This window comes from Lolium rigidum, chromosome 5 (genome assembly GCF_022539505.1).
Source record: "Lolium rigidum isolate FL_2022 chromosome 5, APGP_CSIRO_Lrig_0.1, whole genome shotgun sequence".
Lineage (NCBI taxonomy): Eukaryota > Viridiplantae > Streptophyta > Magnoliopsida > Poales > Poaceae > Lolium > Lolium rigidum.
Genome location: NC_061512.1, coordinates 259,621,228 through 259,642,364, shown reverse-complemented (window position 1 = coordinate 259,642,364; position 21,137 = coordinate 259,621,228). Strand labels below are relative to the sequence as shown.

Sequence of the window (21,137 nt, the reverse complement as noted above, 5' to 3'; positions counted from 1 at the left end):
CAACTGATTCGGGCGTTCCCCATAGGTCTGGCCCGGAGGTGTTTTGACGCGCGTGCCAACTACAACGCAGCCGCAGCCCAGTCATCTAATCAGGCCATTTTCCGCTCTCCAAGACCTGGTTGGCCTCCATGCAAGCTACCAATCGAGCCCTTAGAGCACAAAACACGACGAGAAAGAATGGGAGTAGCAGCAGCGGCCAAAAAGCCTCACGGCGGCGTGCTGGAGAATCATTGAGTTGGTACAAGGGGACGGACTCTGATACCAAGTTTCACAGGAAAATACCCAATACATGTACAAGTATAGAAAAGTAGAGGAAACCTATAATAAATTAGGATGTACAGTAAAGTGTGCTATACATCTCTAACAATACTAACCTGCTTTTCTTTTTCTTTTTGAGAATAACTCACCTGAGGCATATGACTGATTGATGATGATGGTCCATTTCTGATATTTTGGGTGCTTGATCAATCATATCCTGATGAAATGATATATGTAGAGTGGCCCCTGGGATGAAGATATCTAGTCTAACCTCATGCCCATGACAGAGTGTTGATGAAAAACCAGATTAAATCTCTTCAGTGGCCCAAACACATACAAGTTATTATGAAGCGAGGGACCACGGTCATAAGTTGATACTAGAGATGTCCATATTTATCTTCATTTATTTCAGTAGGAGTAGAGGTGGAGAGCTGCTCTCTTACATGTTTGGTATGGACCTTTTTACACAATTTAATCAAAAAACTGAGAAATGAGAGAGAAAGGAATTTTTGACTGACCAGAACAAGATTTGTTGTCATTTTGGCAAATCAGTACTATTCCTTTTTAGGGACATTGTGTACCATATCCACTTCGAATCTTTGGTGTACTTTTTATATATATAATGGAAGATTAACTCCGGGCTATGCACACTATGATCTTTAATGAACTGAAACGCATTATAGACACGCTTATACACACCATTATGCAATTGAGCCTTAGCTTAACTTATCACATCCGTAGCCGCAGAACTCGAGAGTCTCAACTATGCTGTGAAAACAGAACATACATTTACGTACTATAGTTCCATTCACTATCTCCCATATGAAAAAAAATATTTACATCATCCTAAATAATGGCTAAGAAGTCTAAAAAGACCCATTTGTGGATTTCAGAAACTACAAGCAGCTACTGATCTAATTCCCATGGACAGCTCCAAGACTCTATCCTGGTGGCAATTCTTGACCACGGAGCTCAGGAGAGCCCTTTCAACCTCTTCCGATGCGTTCCTTCTAAGCAGGCACATGACGTACTCCATCACCACCGCATCGCATGGCAGGGTGATCCTTCCGTCGCTCGTGAAGCCGAACTCTTCGTGGGACATACCCAGGAGCTCGCCGATGATCACCGTGCCGAGGTATGCTAGCGGCACCTCGAAGCGCGCTCCATCGGCAGTGTACACCACGCAGTGACCCTTCACGGCCACCGGCGATGTCGTGCAACACTCATCGGCGGCTCTTTTTGCAGTCGATGTAGTCCGAGTGACCCTCTTCCTCCCCATGGCCGCCATCTTCTGCCACTTCTTGGCCATCTGAGCGAGCCTCTTGGCGCTGACCATGGTGTTAAGTGAGTTCTGTGTGTGAGGTATGCCAGGGATGGAAGTTAGCTTGTTGTGGTGCTTTGCTTTGTGATGGAAGCTGTGGTAGATGTGGTTCTGAACCGATGGATTTATAGGTGAGATGGGAGAAAGGAGGGCAATGCATGCAGTCTAGGTGCGGCGACGCTATCATGGGAGACAAGTTGGCAAGGGACATGGCCATGAGTTCTGAACATGCAGTGCTAACTGCAAGTGTATGGCCATGATATCGATGTGATCTTGATTCAATCTCTCTAGGGCCAACCTATTTGCCTGTTGTCGGGGGTGACTGGACTACTGGAGAGATCAAAGCAGAGTGTGCTGCCATACTGTCCGGGCTGCTTAATGGCTGATGATTAAGACCCGTGCATCATGAGAACTACCGATTAATCGTTTTGGTTGCTTCCTAATGGATTTCAGGATTATCACGCACGTTGTGCCAGATTAACATGTGGCCCATATGCTGCTTCTCCTCCTCTGAACCGCTCAGTATGGCAATGGCTGTAAGCCCTGTGCCAGTGATGTGCAAGCTGGGACTGGGATGAATGCATCCATGATCCATCGGTTTGGGTTGCCGGCTGCAGTTTCAGCAGCATCACCACGCTCACAAACTCACAAGTGCATACATTCACTTGACCAAAGCCTTAAAGCTCTGTACAGAATATACATGTTCCCTATACAAGTACAGAGAGAAGCTGGACAGCTCGATGCTCCTGAACATTTTTTGACAGTTCTACTATAGGGGAATCCCTTACGGTGTAATTTTTATATTAATACAAGGGCACAGGGCTAACACTGCACATATAATTACATGCTACTGAACATCAAGGAATTAAGAACATTGCCGGAATTAAGAACATTGCCCCAGGCAGCATCTTTATAGAGGTTTCCTCTTCTGGATCATCTATATAGTCATGTATGAGGATATCGACTATAACCGGAAACATCACATTGCAAATACAATACAGAGTACATTGCATTGCAGTCGAGCAGTAAACACAACACGCGACTGCTTCAGCATGGAAATGCGAGGTACCACTTTCAGAGGAAACAAAGGTGTCTTCACAAATCACAGTAGGTTTGGTTCTGGTCATGTACTCATGTACCTAACAGATATGAGATGCGACAGGGAGCAGCCACCATGCGAGACACGGAAACCTACACAGATCATATGCTAGACCAGCACAAGTTCACAACTGAATGTGCAGAAAAGTGTAGACTGTAAGGAGCATGAACAATTGCATATCATGACTCCCGTAAGGATCCATGACAAACTGTTAGACAAGACATCTCCATCTCAGGGGCCACTCTATATATTTCTTACCATTAGGACCCCATCAACATCAAAATAATCAATTGGTTTCTCGTTGTGCAATCGAAACAGAAATGGACCCAATTGACCAATTTACATGTGGTCCTCTGTTTTGGCCACTACTTGAAACAGGTGAGTATGGAAGCAAATTGTAATGTCAAGGATGCAAGATCACACTGCTAGTATCGGTCGATAGTCTCCAACAAGTGGAGGACTGATGGCCCCAAGAAAATCAAATCAAATCAAGATCGCATTAATTGCTTGTCTATACACTCTTGCAGCATTGCATGTTCTGAGTTCATGCCTCTGTCCCTTGCCAACTTGTCATGAGAGATTGATCAGCTGCACCTACACTGCATGATGCATCTCTCCCTCCCCCTCACCGCCTATAAATCTACCAGCTTAGCATACCATCTCATCATCATTTCACTCACAAGCCGACCACTACAACACCTAGCTGAGTAAACTACCACCTGAGGCAAGAGTTTTTCTGAAATTTGTGCCAACAAAGAAAGAGAAGCTACCATGGTCAATGCCAAGAGGCTTGCTCAATTGGCAAAGAGGTGGCAGAGGATGGCAGCCATGGGGAGGAAGAGGATCACCCAGACTATGACAGCAAAAAGAGTCGCTGACCACACGACGACCTCAGTACCGGTGTAGGGCTTAGCCAGCATGTAGCTGTTTGTTAACTTCTCAAGAACGACAGCTAGCTAGGATCCCTCATGTAGACACCATTTTTGTACCATGGAAGATGTAAATATGAAGTTAGTAGACTGGAAATGGAACAAAGATCCGTGATGACATTTGTTTGAAGATTACAAGTAGCTGATGATTATATTATCAAGTAAGGGACCACATTTATCAGTTGATAATCGAGATGGCCATCTTTATCTTCATTTTTTCTGTAGGAGCAAAGATGGGGAGTTGCTATCTTACATGCTACGGTTACGACGTGAACTTTGATTACAGGATTTATTCAGAAAAAGAAAAGAAAAAAGAGAAGAGAAGTTTTGAGTTACCAGAACAAGATTTGATGATCTATCAGAGATTCGCTGTGATTTAGTCAAATCCGTGCCACAATCCTTTTCAGGGACAATTTGTACCACATCCTCTTCGAATCTTTGGTGTACTTTTTGATATGTAAAGGAAGATTAACTCCCGGGCTATGCATACTGTGATCTTTGGTGAACTCGAACACATTATAGATACACACCGTTATACAATTGAGCCTTAACTTGTCACACCATAACTGCAGAACTCAGCGTTCAGGGGTCTCATCTCTGATGTGAAAAAGAACAGATATTTATATAAGATTGTTTATAAGAGTCTCAACCTGACGTATTTACATCCGGAAAATTAGTTAATTGCCCAAAAGTTCATTGGCCTTGGATCATCGTAACTAATGGCTAAGAAGTCTAAAAAGATCCCTTTGTGGACTTCAGAAACTAGAAACCGCAACTGATCTAACTCCCATGGACGGCTCCGAGCCACTGTCCAGGTGGCAAGTCCTGACCATGGAGCTCAGGAGAGCCCTCTCCACCTCTTCCGATGCGTTCCTTCTAAGCAGGCACAGTACGTACTCCATGACCGCCACATCGCACGGCAGGGTGATCCTTCCATCGCTGGAGAAGCCGAACTCTTCGTGGGACATACCCAGGAGCTCACCGATGATCGTCGTGCCGAGGTATGCCAGCGGCACCTCGAAGCGCGCTCCGTCGGCAGTGTACACCACGCAGTGGCCCTTCACTGCCACGGGCGATGTCGTGCAACACTCATCGGCGGCTCTTTTTGCTGTCGACGTAGTCTGAGTGAGCCTCTTCCTCCCCATGGCTGCCATCTTCTGCCACTTCTTGGCCATCTGGGCGAGCCTCTTGGCGCTGACCATGGTGTTCAGAGAGTTTTGTGTGTTGCTCGCTGTGGTGCTTTGCTTGGTGATGGAAGTTGTGGTAGATGCGGTGCTTTGGATGTGGATGGAAACTATGGTTCTGGACCGATAGATTTATAGGCGAGGATGAAGAAAGGAGAGCAATGCATGCAGTCTAGGTGCAGCGACACTATCATAGATGTCAAGTTGGCAAGGGACAGGGCCATGAACTCTGAACATGCAGTGCTAACTGCAAGTGTATGGCCAGTCGCGAACTGTGTACCCAATGAATGGATGCATGAACTGCCTGGTCTATAAACTGTGTGCACGGTGAGTGTATTTAGGCTTTTCTTTGGCCGGATCTAGTAGTGCATTTTGCACACCACGGGCGCAGGCCGCGTGCGGCTGCATGCCATATCGATCGGTTCAGTGGGGAACCGGCATGTGGGCCACATGTTAATAAGCTACAACGTACGTAATAACAAGTTCTCATAAATCATGCGTCCTAATCATCAGCCATTAAGCAAGCCGTAACGCAACACACTCTGATTTGATCTCCGAGTCACCAAACACACTCTGCTAGCATTATCGATTATCGTTGTCCCCGACAAGAAACAAATGGATTGGCCCTAGCTGAGATATCAAATCAAGATCAAGATCACATTGATATCCTGCAGTTTCAGCATTGTGATATCCAGGCACCCAACACTACATCTGCTAGTACAGTCCCTAACAAGTGGCAAACTGATGGCCCCAAGAAAATCAAATCAAGATCACATTGCTTGCTCCTGTATTCTTGCAGCACTGCACGTTCTGCCCTCATGGCTCTGTCCCTTGCCAACTTGTCATGGTAGATTGATCAGCTGCACCTACACTGCATGATGCGTCTCTCCCTCGTCGCCTATAAATCTATCAGCTTAGCACTACCATACCATCATCATTTCATCCACAAGCCAACCACTACAACACCTAGCTGAGTACTACCACCTGAGGCAAGAGTTTTTCTGAACTTTGAGCCAACAAAGAAAGAGAAGCAACCATGGTCAGCGCCAAGAGGCTTGCTCAACTAGCAAAGAAGTGGCAGAGGATGGCGGCCATGGGGAGGAAGAGGATCACCCAGACTATGATGGAAAAAAGAGCTGCCGAGGAGTGCCACACGACGACCTCAGTGTCAGCAAAGGAACACTGCGTATTGTACACTGCAGATGGGGTCCGGTTCGAGGTGCCACTGGCATACCTCGGCACGGTGGTCTTCGGAGAGCTCCTGAGCATGTCTCAGGAGGAGTTTGGCTTCACAGGTGGCTATGATGGCCATATCACGCTGCCCTGTGATGCCAAGGTCATGGAATACGCCATGTGCTTGCTCAGGAGAGATGCCTCTGCTGAAGTCGTGATGGCGTTCCTGAGCTCCATTGCAAGGCCATGCCGCTTTGACGGCGGTGTAGGGCTTAGCCAGCATGTAGCTGTTTGTTAGCTTATGAAGAATGACAGCTAGCTAGAATCCTTGTTCCAGGCACCATTTTTGTTCGATGCAAGATGTAAATATGAAGTTAGCAATATTGAAATGGAACAATGATTCGTGATGAAATTTGCAATCTTTCTGGTCAGGAAAAATATGCAGTTCAAACTTTTCTCAGTAATACTGCGTGCAGTGCTAACTGAAGGTAGACGGCCAGGAAAATATAGCAATGTGACCTTGGTTTGATCTCTCTCAGAGACAACCATAGTAGTGCGTGTCTGGATGACTGGGGATCACAATGTGATGCCATACTGGCCTGCTTAATATGCACGATACAAATCGTTGTGGTTGCTTGCTAATGGAACCGAAGATTGATAATATCATCACACACGTTGTGCCTGATTAGCATGCATCCCACATGCCGGTTCCACACTGAACTGGTCAGTATGGCACGCTGCATCAACTGTGCAACCAAAGCACAGGAACCACACTAGCTATACTACTACTAAGACTACTACTACTACCAGATACGGCACTTACCTGGCCCCGTCGATCAGAATGTACACACACGGCGCGTATCCATTGGGCTTGTATGCAGCAGCTATGCATGCTATTTGCTCGTTGACCAGTCCCTTCCAGCTTGCCACTGACAGGTGCATGCACTGCACTTGACCCTACAAATTCAGGCATTGAAACAGATGAATTGCAACATCAAGATCCAAGCTAACATCCATTTCAGTCGCAATTGTCAAACTAATCAAGCCAACCAGATTGTATGATTCTATAAAGCAGTCAAAGCTCAATGCAACAAAGACCAGGTACGAAAACATGTTTTCCCAAATGTATACAGGTTCAGAACGAAAAGGATTAGAGAAAGCTGGACAAGTCAATGCTGAAGCAGTCCACAAGGAATTAATAATACATGTGCCATGGCATTCTTCGCGAGAGGTTTCCTTTTCTGAATTTTTCTTATGCTGTACCATTACTGGAACCAAACAGTAAACACAACACACATAGACTACGAGAGACATCAGCTTCAGTGTGGTCATGTGACGTACCTACCATTATCAGAGGAAACAAAGGTTGGCTTCACAATCTGTTTGGTTCTAGTACTGTACTCCTGTAACCTAGAAGAAATGAGACCGCAAGACCCCAAGCAGTCACTATGTGAGATGCTGGAAATCAAAAGGATCATGTGCTAGACTAACACAGGCTTTTGACTGAATCTTCACAAAGAGCAGACTGATATAAAGAGCATGAACAATGCACATAACCATGTTGGATATCTGTCAGGAGAAGTGCGTAGATGGCGTAATCGATCAGTGCTCGCCTAAATTGTTCAATCTCTGAATTTGATGTACTCTCCTTGCACGTTTTCAATGGCCATGTTCTCGACACGGCTCTTGTTCCCTCAACTGATAAGACGAACCAAAAGGTTACAGGTTGCAACTATAGGCTCCAGCATACACCCAACATTTGGCCCCATCACGATCTAATCTAAATTGATCATACTGAAACACTACATGCACCAATAACATGGCCTTGTCCCTAGCCAGCTGCCAACTCTTCTCAATGACAACCACAGTTCACTGTCAGGATGTCCTTCCCCTCGCCTATAAATTCAGCAAACGGCTAGCTCAACACCCATCACTTCATCAGCTCATCCACAAACCAAGCATTGCAACATCCATAGCTCACTTCAGATTTACAGCTGAAAACACAAAGACCGAGAACCAACTATGGCTGGCGCAAAGAGACTTGCCCAATTCGCAAAGAAGTGGCAGAGGGTGGAAGCACTCGGGGGGAAGAGGCTCACAGTGTCAGCCAAGGAAGATGAAGGTTGCTGCACTTCTGTACCAGCCAAGGGCCACTGCATCATGTACACAGCCGATGGGAGGCGTTTTGAGGTCCCTTTGGTGTGCCTCAACACGACGGTCTTTGGCGAGCTCCTGAGGATGTCTCAGGAGGAGTTTGGCTTTGCAAGCGATGGCAGGATCACACTACCTTGTGATGCCACAGTCCTGGAGTATGTCATGAGCTTGCTCAGAAGAAATGCCTCCGCCGAAGTCGAGAATGCGCTGCTAAGCTCTATGGTGACCTTTTGCCACTACACTGGCTGTGTGATACCAGCTGTTGGAGCCAGCCAACAAATTTGCTGTTTGTAGCTACTGAAGAACATGCATGCAGGGACCCTGATGCTGTCTTTTGTTTTGTGTAGTTTCCTAGGTAATGTAAGATAGTTAAATAACAGAAAATAGGAGACTGTATGTAAATCGTGATTTTGCCAACCAGTTGTTGCAGCCATTCTTTTTTTTTACATTTTAGTTGCAGAAGACTACAAAATGAACCAGTAATGGTTGCAACTCTATTTTCAGATATCGAAAGTTGCATACTCATGAACGAGAATACAAACCAAGTTTCATCATCTAAGCCAGGCCATAAAAGGATATAAAAAATTGTGAATTTGTGAAATGACTGGGTGGTAAAGGAGCCATTTACAATGATAAATTATCAGGAAAAAATTTAGAAGGCCATCAATACAAGTAACAAAGTAGGATAAAACACAGAAAATAGAAGAAAAGGCGGGGTTTACTCCAAAAGTATTTAGGGTTATAAGACATATTTATTTTGGGGGTTTCATATCTAGCCTACCCCAACTTTTTTGGGGACAAAAAGGTTGGTTGTTGTTGTACTGAAAAACTGAATCTCCTATCCACAACTTTACAGAAGGTTGTGTCGGTGCAAGATGGAGTATATGCCTGCTATTCATTTCAATGCAGCTGGTTGAAGGCCCAAAGGAAAGTTCAGAGAAAGAGCTACGGAATGGCTTCCACATGCAATGCTACAATTAAGGTAGGTCACCAACAGGGCTGAGATATGACACTGTTCAGCAAGTTGCGTCTTGCGTGTGTTGTGACAATAAACACCGTCTCTTTCGCACCTAATCAAAATGTTAACAACACGCATTAAAGTGCAACCAGAAATCCAAATAAGTCAGTTTATCATCTGCTAAAGGAAAACGATTGACAACTGAACATGCTGACTAGATATCCCTATCACAAGTCACAAGGATTGTCTGCCAATACATCATTGCACAATAGCTAAAGAATTAGCCGTCACGCATTCAGCCTGGTTTGCATGGGGTCCTCGTGCTACTTACCTACTAAACACGTCACTGGCGGTGCATGGTGATTTACCCAGCACACACCAAACAGTTAGGCCCAAAGCAACATGTAGTGTCAATAACATTGCCTTGATCTGCTTGCGACATTGCACGCACCAGACTAATGGCCGTGTCCCCTTACCCAATCATCAATGACACTTGACAGGCCTCCTGCTTCCCTTCAGCTATAAATCTTGGTATCCTTCAACACAAACAAAGAACTGCAACTCAAGTAGAACTTCCAGTCCCACCTTTCAGAAGAAAGATCCGACTGTGGTCGGTGCCAAGAAAATTGCTCAACTAGCAAAGAAGTGGCAAAGGCTTGCATCCATCAGGAGGAAGCGGCTTACCATTACAGTGGAAAAAGAAGCCGAAGGGTGCTCAATGATGGTGACAGGCAAGGGCCACTGTGTTATGTACACAACTGATGGGACTCGTTTCGAGGTGCCATTAGCGTACCTCGGTACGATATCTTCAGAGAGCTCCTCCATATGTCTCAGGAGGAGTTTACTTTTGGCAGTGACGATGACAGGATCATGTTGCCATAAAAAAACTGCTTTACTAAGAAGTAGTACTAAACAAAAAAACATAGTGATGCCATGCCACTACAAAAAAAACATAGTGGCATGGCATCACTATGGAGCTGAAGAATGCCTTTTCAACCTCCACTATGGGTGTTTACATTGTTAGTACAGCAGTTTTTTGGATAGACAGAAAAAGAACGGAAATTATAAGTCTCTTAATGTTAATGCAATCTACGTAAAGCCGTTTCAGTGGTGCGAGGCTTTAATCAATCCAGAACCCGCCATCAAAATTTTGTCAATTTTTCTATTGCAGTTTCTTCACAAAAGAAGATAATGAATTTGCATATAAAAATAGTGAATAGATCCCATTCTAGAAGAAAACAGTAAAAATGAAGTCATTGTAACCTAGGGTGTCAAGGTGGGATCCCAGTGGGATGTCATTTTGTACTATGTAGTTCAAATTTTGATGTCAAAATTTGTACTAGAAAAGTTAAATTATACTACAAGTGGGACAAAAGTGGGATCCCACTTGACACCCTTATTGTAACCTATGTTCAACTACAAGGCTCATTTAATTTCTGTGCAATGTCTACAGAACAGAAGATCAAAACCAAGTACCAGAGACATGTATCAGAAATTCACTTGCTTTCCTACATACTGCTACTGATTACAGTGCTTATTCTGATATGGAATTCTCACCGGACTGGTGAGACGACGTGAGGAATGGAGATCCAGAATTGGCCATTTCCGGCAATGACAGTGAAAGCGTCCATTCCTAGGCAGAAAAACGCCATTACTATCTCTAACCAGAACCTACAAACTGCTCAACCCACCTCCATCTGAGATAGGCAATCTCAGTCTGACTGTCAGAGGTAGGAACAGCAGTTTATTTACTGCCCATCGCCATCTCCTTCGTCGTGCTGTTTACCTAGTTGAGACAACTTCCAGTCATCTCCATCCTCCCCTTTTAGTCGGTACTTCCTGCCCCTGGAAATGATGACCGCGAACTATAAGCCCATGGTTTTTTTCTACTTTTCAGTACTCTATATATACTATGTTAAAGGATGCGTCAAAACAATCCATTTTTCCCCCAAAAAATTGTCTCTTTTATATCACTTCCTGTGATAATCGGATCTTACATGAAACTATACAGAGCTCCTCTTGTCCTAACCAAAAAAAAAAAAGAGAAGCTAAAGCTAAGTACAAAGGGCTAATTCATGGCTGATTTCCATTGATGGCACCATGCAGCTAGAGTTGTAGCTGCAGCAGTGCCCAGCAATGGAGCTCAAGAACGCCTTCTCGACCTCCTCAGAGGCGTCTCTCCTGACCAGGCACAAGACGTAATCCATCATTGTGGCATCAAAGGGCAGTGTGATCCTGCCTCCATCGCCACCACTTGTGAAGCCAAACTCCTCCTCAGACATCCTCAGAAGCTCAGCAAAGACTGTTGTTCCAAGGTAAGCCAGAGGGACCTTGAACCGTGCTCCATCAGCGCTGTACACCACACAGTGGCCCTCGTCAGCAACAACAGATGATGTTGTGCTGCAGCATTCGTCCTCGGGATCCAGGGCCTGCCGGCGGCGGACACCGGCTCCAGGCACCAACATCCGCTGGCACTTCTTGGCTAGCTGGGCAAGCTTCTTTGCATGGATCATGGTTGAGTCTGATGTGTTCCTGGCTGGCTAAATTTCACTTTGGCTCTGAAAGCCTGAAACTGTGTTGTAGACTGTGATGTTGCTTGCAGATGAGATGAAGAGGTTTGTGTTGGGCACACCATGGATTTATAGTAGAAGTAGAAGGAAGAGGGGGCACAGGGCAGTGCATATGCGTGTAGTTTGTGTGTAGCTATCAGCAAGAGTGGTGGGCAGGAGACAAGGCCATAAGTGTTCTGCATGCATGTTGTTGCAACTAGCTGCAGACAATATGATGAATGATTTTGATGATATTTTCAAGCACCATCCATGTCTGAAATGTGCTTGTGGTTACAGAGCCCCATGGGGTCCTCATGCCATTTCCCTGGCAAACAAATCACCACGACTGTGGTGGCTCCCAGCCCAAGCTCTGGTGAGTGCGAAACACTTGGCCCATCAAAACCCGATCCAGATCACCACATGTGATGTGCCCATGGGGATTGTCTCCTGCCCAACCATCACACTCCACCGTGTGGGCGCCTGCTTTACCCTTGAGGTATAAATCCATGGCTAAGTGCCCTCCAAACAACATCACTTTATCAACATACAAAGGCATTCCAATCTCCAACTTGCAGAAGAGTTTTTCCCATTTCCAAGAACAAAAGAAACCAACATGATGAATGCCAAGGCACTCGCTCAGCTAGCCAAGAAGTTGCAGAGGGTGGCGGCCATCAGGAGGAAGAGGCTCACCTGGTTGTCATCAACGTTGAAGGAAGAAACCGAAGGGTCATGCAGCACGTTGTACTCGTCGGTGGCTAGCAAGGGCCACTGTGCCGTGTACACCACTGGTGGCATGAGGTTCGAGGTGCCACTGGTGCTCCTTGACACGACAGTCTTCAGTGAGCTTTGAGGATGTCCCAAGAAGAGTTGGGCTTCGTAGGCACCGACGGTGGCAGAATCAAGCTGCCATGTAATGCCTCGGTGATGGAGTACGCCTCATGCTCAGGAGAAGTGCCTCCGCAGAGATGGAGGCCGCAGTCCTCAGCTCCATGGCGATGTCATGTAAGTATCATGCGGAGCCTCATCTGGGAGTTATCCAGAACTTCAGTGTCTGCAACTCCTGATTACCAACCAACTGTGGAGATATAGGAGAATTGGAAAAGAGGAAATTGTTTATGTGAAGCTTTTTGATCTTGCAAGCACAGAAGCAATCAAGGAAATTGTTTATGTTAGACATTATTCTTTCAATGTATATATATGATTTTTGCAAAGACAAATGATCGATCACAGATTTTTGAGGAGGGCAGGCAAGTCTTTACATATGGAAAGGGAAGCTGACCTTTTGGATGCTACTGCGTTCTGTTCAACTATAGGTAAAACCATCGAATTATGCTCAAGTCAGGATTGGCAAATCTGCAAATGTTAAGAAAAAAATCAGGTCTGTCATGCAGCATGAGCTCATCAGGATATCCAAGTACGTCAGTAGGTCAGGCAATTTTTCAGTCAAAAACTAATATATAAGCTTTTTTATAGCAACTCACTTTGCAGCATGCTCACTTCCCAAAACAAAAATACCACAATGAAACTCCTTCCCCAGCTAAATGCAAGGAAGATACCAGAAAATGGTACTGCTAGGGACCATGCAGACCATGAGTGGACAATGAGATATGGAACTTCCCAGCAAACTTGCCAGATCTGCAGCAATCAAAGCACTGTTGAACCAACAAGCACCTAACATGCACAGCTGTAAGCGCAAATTACACACCCAAAGCAATGAAGTGAACTCTGCATCTACTCAGGAAAGGCTCCTGGACCATCATATGCCTTGTACCGAATGACACTAGCTCTTCACCTAACCTGTGTGCAATCACACAGTTTCTGCAAAACCACGGCGACCGGTGCACATGAATATCACATATCTTCTAATCTCTTGATACAGGAGACAGAACTGGAACACCGCCATAAAGATGGACCCTGGATGGCTGCACAGTGCCTCTGTCCAAATTCAGTAGCAAAGGCTGTTGTATATCTTGTATGCATCTGATTACCCAGCCACTAGTCCACTATCCTTGCCTCAACAGTACCATGGCCCAACAAAATCTAATCTGAATCTCACTGCCTCCTTCGGGAGCCACCATTGCACGCACCAAGCTCATGGCCTTGCCCCCTACCAAATACAGATCAGTCATATTTTCTGCATATCAGCTTGCAGCTTGTAGTTCCTGAATACATGCGGAGTTCTTCCCTCGGTGTTCTCCTGCATGTCTTATCCAAACAATACTGGAAAATAGAAAATATAAGTCAGCATAGCTGTTTTGTTGCATTATAACTACAGTTGTGTACCATTAGGACATAGGGTGCAAGAAAGCGACTTACTTCAACCTCGGGATCAGAGTACAAATGTCTAGCTCATAGCTGACGCTAACAAGCACTACTACCACTAAAAGAATGAAAGATGTGATTCTATTCTATGATAGTAAAAAGCAAATTTGCATTCATTGATGAGAAACAATTTCAAGAAAATTAACAGCTACCCAAGATTTACATTGCTTCGTGATCTCTCATATACACTTCCCTAATGTAATACTCCCTCCGTCCATAAAAGGTTTTCTTAGATTTGTCTAGAGTTGGACGTATGTAGACAGTATAGATACATCCAAATTTAGACAAATCTAAGACATCCTTTTGTGGATGGAGGGAGTACATGTTACAGAAGAAATGTGCTACAATGGTTGAGCTATTTTGTTTAAAATGCAAAAAGAATCACTAGTCAGACAAGATAAATCAGCTGAAGTTTCATGAACAATTTCAATGATAAACCCTCAGGATAAAACTCTAGAAGGGCTGATGTATTGTAAAATGTATTAAAGTTGCAAACAAGAATGGCACATGCTTTCAGAGATCAAACTGGCAAGTTACCGTGGATCGCAGAAAGGTAGCATTGCATTCTCATGTTAAAGAACTTCTCAAGGGTTTATCTAGATTTTGGGTGATGTCAACGAAATAGAAGATCAAAAGCAGTAACATAAAAATATATAATAGTATAGCTTCTCTAGCAACTGGGAACATTGTACTCAACGCAGGTGGTATAGAACATAAGGAAATAATGTGTTTGGACTTGGAGAAACTACAACAAATAATGTGCTTGCACTTTGACCTTGGAGTGGAAAATAATAAAAATTCTCTCAGAAACAAAGATATGTTTTGTATCATTTCCTGTGATAATTCAATCTTATATCAGTCTGTACATTGCAATTTCACCTAAAAAAACAGATTCTCAGTAGCTAAGCTAAGTACAAAGAGTCAATTGATGGGAGAGTCCCATCGGTGCATCTTGGCCATGGCAGTGCCCAGCAATGGAGCTCAAGAACGCCCTCTCGACCTCCTCGGAGGCGTCTCTCCTGACCAAGCACAAGACATACTCCATAACCACGGTATCGCATGGCAGAGTGATCCTGCCTCCCTCGCTGTTCGTGAAGCCAAACTCCTCCCCGGACATCCTCAGGAGTTCGCCGAAGACCGTCGTACCAAGGTATGCCAGCGGGACCTCGAACCGTGCCCCGTCGGCAGTGTACACCACACAATGGCCCTTGTCAGCGACTGTGCTGCAGCACTCGTCAGCTTGCTGGCCACCAGCTCCAGCTGCGACCTTCCTCTGCCACTTCTTGGCCAGCTGAGCAAGCTTCTTTGGATGGATCATGGTTGAGTCTGATGTGTTCTTGGCTAGCTAAAATTTTACTTTGGTTCTGAAAGTCTGAAGGTGTGGTGTAGATTCTGATGTTGCTTGCAGATGATGTGAAGAAATTGTGTTGAGCAGGCCATGGCTTTATAGTAGAAGGAAGAGAGGGCTCAGGGAAATGTATATGTGTAGGTTATGTGTAGCTATCAGCAAGAGCGGTGGGCAGGAGACAATGCCATTAGTGCTCTGGATGCAATGTTATTGCAGCTAGCTGCAGACAATGTGTTGAATGATGTTGACGAGATTTCCGTGGGACCATATTTTGGGTCAGGGTGATCAGCCACTGCGCAAACTCTGGCAACTTGCGCTGCATTCCGGGTGAGCATTGCAGACTCACAATTAACATGGGGACCCTACACCAATCAGCATGCTACTAGCCGATGTCCAGTCCAAGCTCCGGCACACACCAAACACTTGCCCCGGCATAATCTTGGCTGCTCATGGTCTTGTCTCCTGCCCATGGCAGCCCGGAGATATAAATCCATGGCTACATGCCTCCAAACACCATCGCTCCATCCACAGGACAAAGCATTCCAAGCTCCAACACACAGTAGAATCTCTTCAGTTACCAGAACACAAAGGGCTAATATGATGTGTCCCGGGAGACTTGCTCAGCTGGCCAAGAAGTGGGAGAGGATGTCAGTCCTCGGGATCAAGAGGCTCACTTTGTAGTCATTCCTGACTGAGAAACAAAACAAAGGGCCCCTCCGCAGAGATGGAGGCAACGCTCCTCAGCTCCATGGCGATGTCATTACCATGCCACTAAGATGCAGGCTGTGGGGCGCCACATCCGTGTGTTGCCCAGCATGCTGGTCTCTGCAGCTCTTGTGTGCAACTTATCGGCTTAGGAATAGGAAAAAAGTTAAATTGTTTATGTAAAACATTTTAATCTTGAAAGCAAAGAAGCAGTCAAGGAAGATAACCAGTAGTTAGACACTGGATGCATATACTTTGTTGCAGAGATAAATGAGTTATCAAAGCTTTTTGGGACCTATGCAGGATGCATCAATAAATTTCTTCTGCACAGCTATACGGCCTCAAACCCAAAATTTTACAAGGAAACGTTGACTTAATCTTCACAGATTCCCCGCAAGAAAAAGTCTTAATCTTCACAGATGGAGAAGTGAACTGACTTTTCAGGGAGAAGCTGTTGTGTTTTGTTCAACAACGATAAAATTGTCGAATTATATTTGAACTGGGACAGGAAAGCCGGTGAATATACAGAAATTAGGTCCGTGACACAGCATGAGCTCATTAAGACTTGTCGTTGGCAAAAGAAATTTGATACACTAGCTACTTCCCTGTCAATCTGTCATGGAAATGCACAAATAGCTATCAGGTATTAACAAATGAGCCCTTCATTGCAACTTGGATTACTGCAGTCCTGCACCCCAGAAAATGTACTGAATTGAACGAATGACAGCTCTGTAGAGACGGAATCAATGCCATGCCCTAAAGCCCCAGGACTAGACTTTCCGGCTGAAGCTGGTGACCTGATTCTTAGCAACTAGTTGTAGGCAAACTGGAAAAGCAGGGGAGATACAAGGGAATGGCTGACACATGCAATGCTAGAAATCATGCAGACCATGAGATATGGAGCTGTCAAGCAACTTGCTAGATTTGAAGCAATCAAAACACAGCTAAAGCGCCCAACAAACAGCTAGCATGCAGCTGTAAGTGCAAAGTACACAACCAAAAGCAGTGACACAAACTCTGCATCTACTCACCAAAGGGCTCCTGACCATCATACGAAGTGTCCCCTGTGATGCTGTCTCTTCACCTCACCTGATTGCAATCACTGGGTTGCTGCAAAAGTACAAAGATTGGGTCATCGAACCATTCAGAAATGATTTGCTTTTGAACAAGGCTAACTAGCTAACCTCAATCTCATGATACAGGACACCAAACCAAATGGAACAGATCCATAAAAGCTGGGCCCTAGAAGGTTGCATAATGCCTCTACCCAATTAATATCAATGGCTGTAGCATGCATCTATTGCCCAGCCACTAGTCCACTACCTTTGCCTCTACAGAGCAAGCCATGGCCCAGCAAAATCTGATCTGAATCTGTCTGCCTCCCTTCAGAGCCAACATTGCACGCACCTTGTCCCCTGTCAACTGCTAGTAAGTCTCATATCTCTGTGCCTATATATTCATGAGCTAAGACACCAGCACTTCATCAACAAACTCACAAACCAAGCATCTCCAAGCAAAATACCTGAGAATCAAGAACACCCAGCCATGGCCATGATCCATCCCAAGAGGATTGCTCAGTTGGTGAGAAAGTGGCAACGGGTGAAGACAGCATCCAGAGACGACGAAGCATGCTGCACGGCATCGCCGGTCGCAGATAAAGGCCACTGTGCCATGTACACAGCCGATGGGAGGCGGTTCGAGGTCCCGCTGGCGTACCGCGGCACGACAGTCTTCGGCGAGCTGCTAAGGATGTCCAAGGACGAGTTTGGGTTCACATGCGACAGCGGGATCATACTGCCCTTCGATGCAGTGGTGATGGAGTACGTCACGTGCTTGCTCAGAAGAAATGCATCGCCTGAAGTAGAGAGGGCATTCCTGAGCTCCGTAGTGATGCTGTGCCAATATCCAAGTTGTATGGCACCACATGTAGTGCTGCACCAGCAGCTTGCAGTTTGTAGCTCCTGAATATATGCAAAGTTTTTGCCTCATTATTCTCCATTTTGCATGTCTTATCCAGTATGACGTAAAAGAGTTCAGCGCTAGAGAGGAAATAACTTATTAGCATACCAGCTTGTTTTATGATATGAACTCCTTTTAATTACAACTACATAGCATTGGGTCATAGAGTCCCTGAAAGCTATTTACTTCAACCTCGAGCTTCAGAGTACAAATGTATAGCTCACAGAAGATACAACAGAAGATAAGCCTAACAAGCAACACTACGAATGAGAGAATCAAATATGTTAACTTATTATATGCTAAATAGACCATAAATCCATATTTATTTATTGATGAAGTGATAGTTTCGAGAAAAATAATAGCCACCAAAACTCTTCAATTGTTTCATGATCTATAATATATATGCAGTTCTCTCAGATAATACATATTATAGAAGCAAATTTTCTGCAATTACTGAGGGTGTTCTTGTTCAAAATACAAAAATGATCACTAGTCAGGCAAAACTTATCAGTGGACATATCATATATTTTTGCATAAAATCCAAAAAAAATGGAAGAGAAATTAGCAGTACAAGCTGCAGAGCAAACTTTTAGAGTAAAATATGTGGGTTATGTCTAAGTGTCTAACTGCTGCAGATAAACTGAACGTCCTAAAACTTCAAAGGAAGTGGGCCTGAAAATGCCCAAAGGGAAATGTGCAACATACTAAGATCCCCTGATCATTAAGAAATGATTACTAGTATTGCAACCAAACATAAACTTAATTCACACAAAAGAGTAGCGGGACCAAGCAGCCAGGAGCCAAGACGAAGTCAAATAGTCAACTTGTGGTACCCTTTTTTCATTTCCTATGTTCTATATAGAACTATTTACATCATCCCAAAAATGGACAGAGAGAAAAAAAGTAAAACAAATACTGAATCATCAGAAGCTAGAAACAGCTATTTGCTGGCTAACTCCCATGGATAGCTCCAAACCATTTCCATGGTGGCAGGGTCTGACCACGGAGCTCAGGAAAGCTGTCTCTACCTCTTCTGATGCATTCCTTCTGAGCAAGCACATGACATACTCCATCACTGCTGCATCACAAGGCAGTGTGATCCTCCCGTCACTTGTGAAGCCAAACTCATCCTGAGACATCCTCAGGAGCCTTTCAATGATCGTTGTGCTGAGGAACACCAATGGCACCTCGAACTGCCTCCCGTCGGCAGTGTACATGGCACAGTGGCCCTTCACTACCACAGATGTGCAGCACTCATCGACTTCATTCGCTGCCGTCCACATAAGCCTCTTCCTCCCGATGGCTGCCACTCTTTGCCACTTCTTTATCATTTGAGAAAGTCTCTTCGCACTGACCATGGTTGTATATCTCCTTCGTTCTTGGCAGATAACTCAGAGTTTTGTGTCAAGTGTTAATCTAGATGTAGTGCTTTGCTTCTGGATGGAACCGGTGGTTCAGAGCTGATGCATTTATAGGTGGGGGGAACGATAAGCATGCAGCTATCAAAGCAAGCTGGCAAGGGACAAGGCCATGAGCTTTGAACATGCAATGTTTAGAGGCTACCTCTTTGGATACTTATTGGGGACAGTGGCGGTAGTGTTTGTGTGATTTGATATCACAATGTGCTGCCAAACTGGCCTGCTTAGTGGCTCACGGGCATGCTTCATGAGAACTACGTGAAAGTCGGGTCCAACGTGTGAATAGTGAGGGACAGTTCTGTTGGCACTGAGATACCAATTGTTTAAAGATCTGGAAATCCCCTGAGAGTGAGATGCATAGTCTGACAATTGTCCATGCCCACAACACATTGTTTCTGAATAACCAGTTTTAATGTGATTAGTGGTTCAAATAAGTGAACAACTTGCCCGACGATTTCACAAAACCTGTTGTTGGTTGACTGTTTGATTATCAGCATCTCATGTGAGCTCCATTTCGTTTTTGCTTCTTACATTCTCTAATATGGACCTACTCGACTATAACTAGCTTAATGTCATTATTGAGTTGTAAGCAGTACTACTGGACCAGTATTTCTCACTTAAAGACTTGAGCAGTCATATTTCTTTCTGAAAAATTGCAGGAAGGCTGCTAAATTCATTGATTAAAGCAGGACTTACACAACAACAAAACAAAGACAGACAAACAAACAAACAAAACAGAGGTTTACTCCTGCTGAACAATGCCTAGTCATCCATTTTTCAACTTATGCAAATGTCTTTCAAAGCACCAATGAAGTCAATTCCGTCCCTTTCAAAGCACCGGCCACCAATGAATTCAATTCAGTCCACTAGCTATCTGAATCATATCTAGAACATTTGGCAATTAGCAACACAGACAACTTTCTGCAATATCAAGAGATATGTTCTATTTTTCATTTGCAGCATGCCATGTGATATGTTTCATTCGACCCGTGTTTCCTGGTTCTGTATTTTTCTATGGGATGTACATGGTTTCACCTTTCAAATGGGGCAGGCAGGAAGATAATTCCTCGCCATCCTATAACACCGAAATAGACTCACATTCTAGCAGCATCTACATGATTGTAGTTTAAACAAGGGCACATTCTGAAATCAATGTACGTATCCATATTCCATAAGCACGAGAGCACTCAGAGGAAATGGCAACTTACAAGCATTGCAGGAGCGGCTTCTGGCCCTCGGCAGCTCAGAAATGTGGTGTCCCATGTCAAATAACCTGCTGTCGATCGTTATGCAGGGGTTAGCCATTTGAGCAAAGCTCTTAGGTAGCATTCAATCTGTACTAAGATCTGCCAAATGATGACTTACTAAGCATGATTCTCGCTATCAGTGTATAATTACACGAGTCTGAATCTTAATATCGTCGAAGCAGAAGAGTAGCAATCAGAAAAATCTTCCGCTGCGCTTTCAGAAACTGGGCGATGTATTCCAGAGTCTAAACAGGTCTGCTAAATCTACACACAAAAAATCATCAAATACCCGTGAACCAGTAATCGGGAAGAAAAAATCATGTGCGCAACTATCTGCTGATGATTAAAGGGGCTATCATATTAGATTCAAAACCCTCACCGGAGTGTGCAGCGGGGGAGGAGAGGGGGTGCTTGAGCCGCCGCGCCGGCGGCACGCTCACGCGTAGACCAACCCCGCGCCCGATGCCACCGCCAATCTCCCAGAGGAAGGCCCCCGAACATGCGCCGCGGACT

At 44.8% G+C, this 21,137-nt stretch overlaps 8 protein-coding genes and 1 pseudogene across 8 annotated transcripts; 4 read left to right on the top strand and 5 right to left on the bottom strand.

The window, feature by feature from the left end:
- Positions 1–979: 979 nt before the first annotated feature.
- Positions 980–1,743, bottom strand: LOC124657814 (auxin-responsive protein SAUR36-like). The gene has a single exon (XM_047196312.1). It carries the CDS (start codon positions 1,592–1,594, stop codon positions 1,148–1,150), a length of 447 nt encoding a protein of 148 aa, XP_047052268.1. The 5' UTR covers positions 1,595–1,743; the 3' UTR covers positions 980–1,147.
- Positions 1,744–3,982: 2,239 nt separating this feature from the next.
- On the bottom strand, positions 3,983–5,257 carry LOC124655525 (auxin-responsive protein SAUR36-like). The gene has a single exon (XM_047194401.1). It carries the CDS (start codon positions 4,807–4,809, stop codon positions 4,363–4,365), a length of 447 nt encoding a protein of 148 aa, XP_047050357.1. The 5' UTR covers positions 4,810–5,257; the 3' UTR covers positions 3,983–4,362.
- A 400-nt stretch (positions 5,258–5,657) lies between these two features.
- Positions 5,658–6,318, top strand: LOC124653616 (auxin-responsive protein SAUR36-like). The gene has a single exon (XM_047192679.1). The coding sequence runs from the start codon at positions 5,828–5,830 to the stop codon at positions 6,260–6,262; it is 435 nt and encodes a 144-aa protein (XP_047048635.1). The 5' UTR covers positions 5,658–5,827; the 3' UTR covers positions 6,263–6,318.
- A 1,668-nt stretch (positions 6,319–7,986) lies between these two features.
- LOC124653617 (auxin-responsive protein SAUR36-like) lies at positions 7,987–8,412 on the top strand. Its single transcript, XM_047192680.1, has one exon. It carries the CDS (start codon positions 7,987–7,989, stop codon positions 8,410–8,412), a length of 426 nt encoding a protein of 141 aa, XP_047048636.1.
- Positions 8,413–11,056: 2,644 nt separating this feature from the next.
- Positions 11,057–21,027, bottom strand: LOC124653612 (auxin-responsive protein SAUR36-like). Its single transcript, XM_047192677.1, has 8 exons — positions 21,004–21,027; positions 20,743–20,888; positions 20,586–20,653; positions 17,185–17,961; positions 17,032–17,110; positions 13,107–13,845; positions 12,905–12,978; positions 11,057–12,700 (listed from the first exon to the last, which is right to left on the bottom strand). The coding sequence occupies exon 8, from the start codon at positions 11,587–11,589 to the stop codon at positions 11,131–11,133; it is 459 nt and encodes a 152-aa protein (XP_047048633.1). The 5' UTR covers positions 11,590–12,700; positions 12,905–12,978; positions 13,107–13,845; positions 17,032–17,110; positions 17,185–17,961; positions 20,586–20,653; positions 20,743–20,888; positions 21,004–21,027; the 3' UTR covers positions 11,057–11,130.
- On the top strand, positions 12,189–12,940 carry LOC124653613 (annotated as a pseudogene).
- LOC124653619 (auxin-responsive protein SAUR36-like) lies at positions 14,622–15,738 on the bottom strand. Its single transcript, XM_047192683.1, has one exon. It carries the CDS (start codon positions 15,263–15,265, stop codon positions 14,855–14,857), a length of 411 nt encoding a protein of 136 aa, XP_047048639.1. The 5' UTR covers positions 15,266–15,738; the 3' UTR covers positions 14,622–14,854.
- LOC124653618 (auxin-responsive protein SAUR36-like) lies at positions 17,500–17,988 on the top strand. Its single transcript, XM_047192682.1, has one exon. The coding sequence runs from the start codon at positions 17,546–17,548 to the stop codon at positions 17,963–17,965; it is 420 nt and encodes a 139-aa protein (XP_047048638.1). The 5' UTR covers positions 17,500–17,545; the 3' UTR covers positions 17,966–17,988.
- LOC124653615 (auxin-responsive protein SAUR36-like) lies at positions 18,766–19,857 on the bottom strand. The gene has a single exon (XM_047192678.1). The coding sequence runs from the start codon at positions 19,315–19,317 to the stop codon at positions 18,883–18,885; it is 435 nt and encodes a 144-aa protein (XP_047048634.1). The 5' UTR covers positions 19,318–19,857; the 3' UTR covers positions 18,766–18,882.
- Positions 21,028–21,137: the final 110 nt, after the last annotated feature.

What these genes read in the sequence shown, in the direction of transcription:
- LOC124653619 (XM_047192683.1), bottom strand. Translation starts at nt 15,265, where the DNA reads ATGATCCATCCAAAGAAGCTTGCTCAGCTGGCCAAGAAGTGGCAGAGG.
- LOC124653616 (XM_047192679.1), top strand. Translation starts at nt 5,828, where the DNA reads ATGGTCAGCGCCAAGAGGCTTGCTCAACTAGCAAAGAAGTGGCAGAGG.
- LOC124653615 (XM_047192678.1), bottom strand. Translation starts at nt 19,317, where the DNA reads ATGGTCAGTGCGAAGAGACTTTCTCAAATGATAAAGAAGTGGCAAAGA.
- LOC124657814 (XM_047196312.1), bottom strand. Translation starts at nt 1,594, where the DNA reads ATGGTCAGCGCCAAGAGGCTCGCTCAGATGGCCAAGAAGTGGCAGAAG.
- LOC124655525 (XM_047194401.1), bottom strand. Translation starts at nt 4,809, where the DNA reads ATGGTCAGCGCCAAGAGGCTCGCCCAGATGGCCAAGAAGTGGCAGAAG.
- LOC124653618 (XM_047192682.1), top strand. Translation starts at nt 17,546, where the DNA reads ATGGCCATGATCCATCCCAAGAGGATTGCTCAGTTGGTGAGAAAGTGG.
- LOC124653612 (XM_047192677.1), bottom strand. Translation starts at nt 11,589, where the DNA reads ATGATCCATGCAAAGAAGCTTGCCCAGCTAGCCAAGAAGTGCCAGCGG.
- LOC124653617 (XM_047192680.1), top strand. Translation starts at nt 7,987, where the DNA reads ATGGCTGGCGCAAAGAGACTTGCCCAATTCGCAAAGAAGTGGCAGAGG.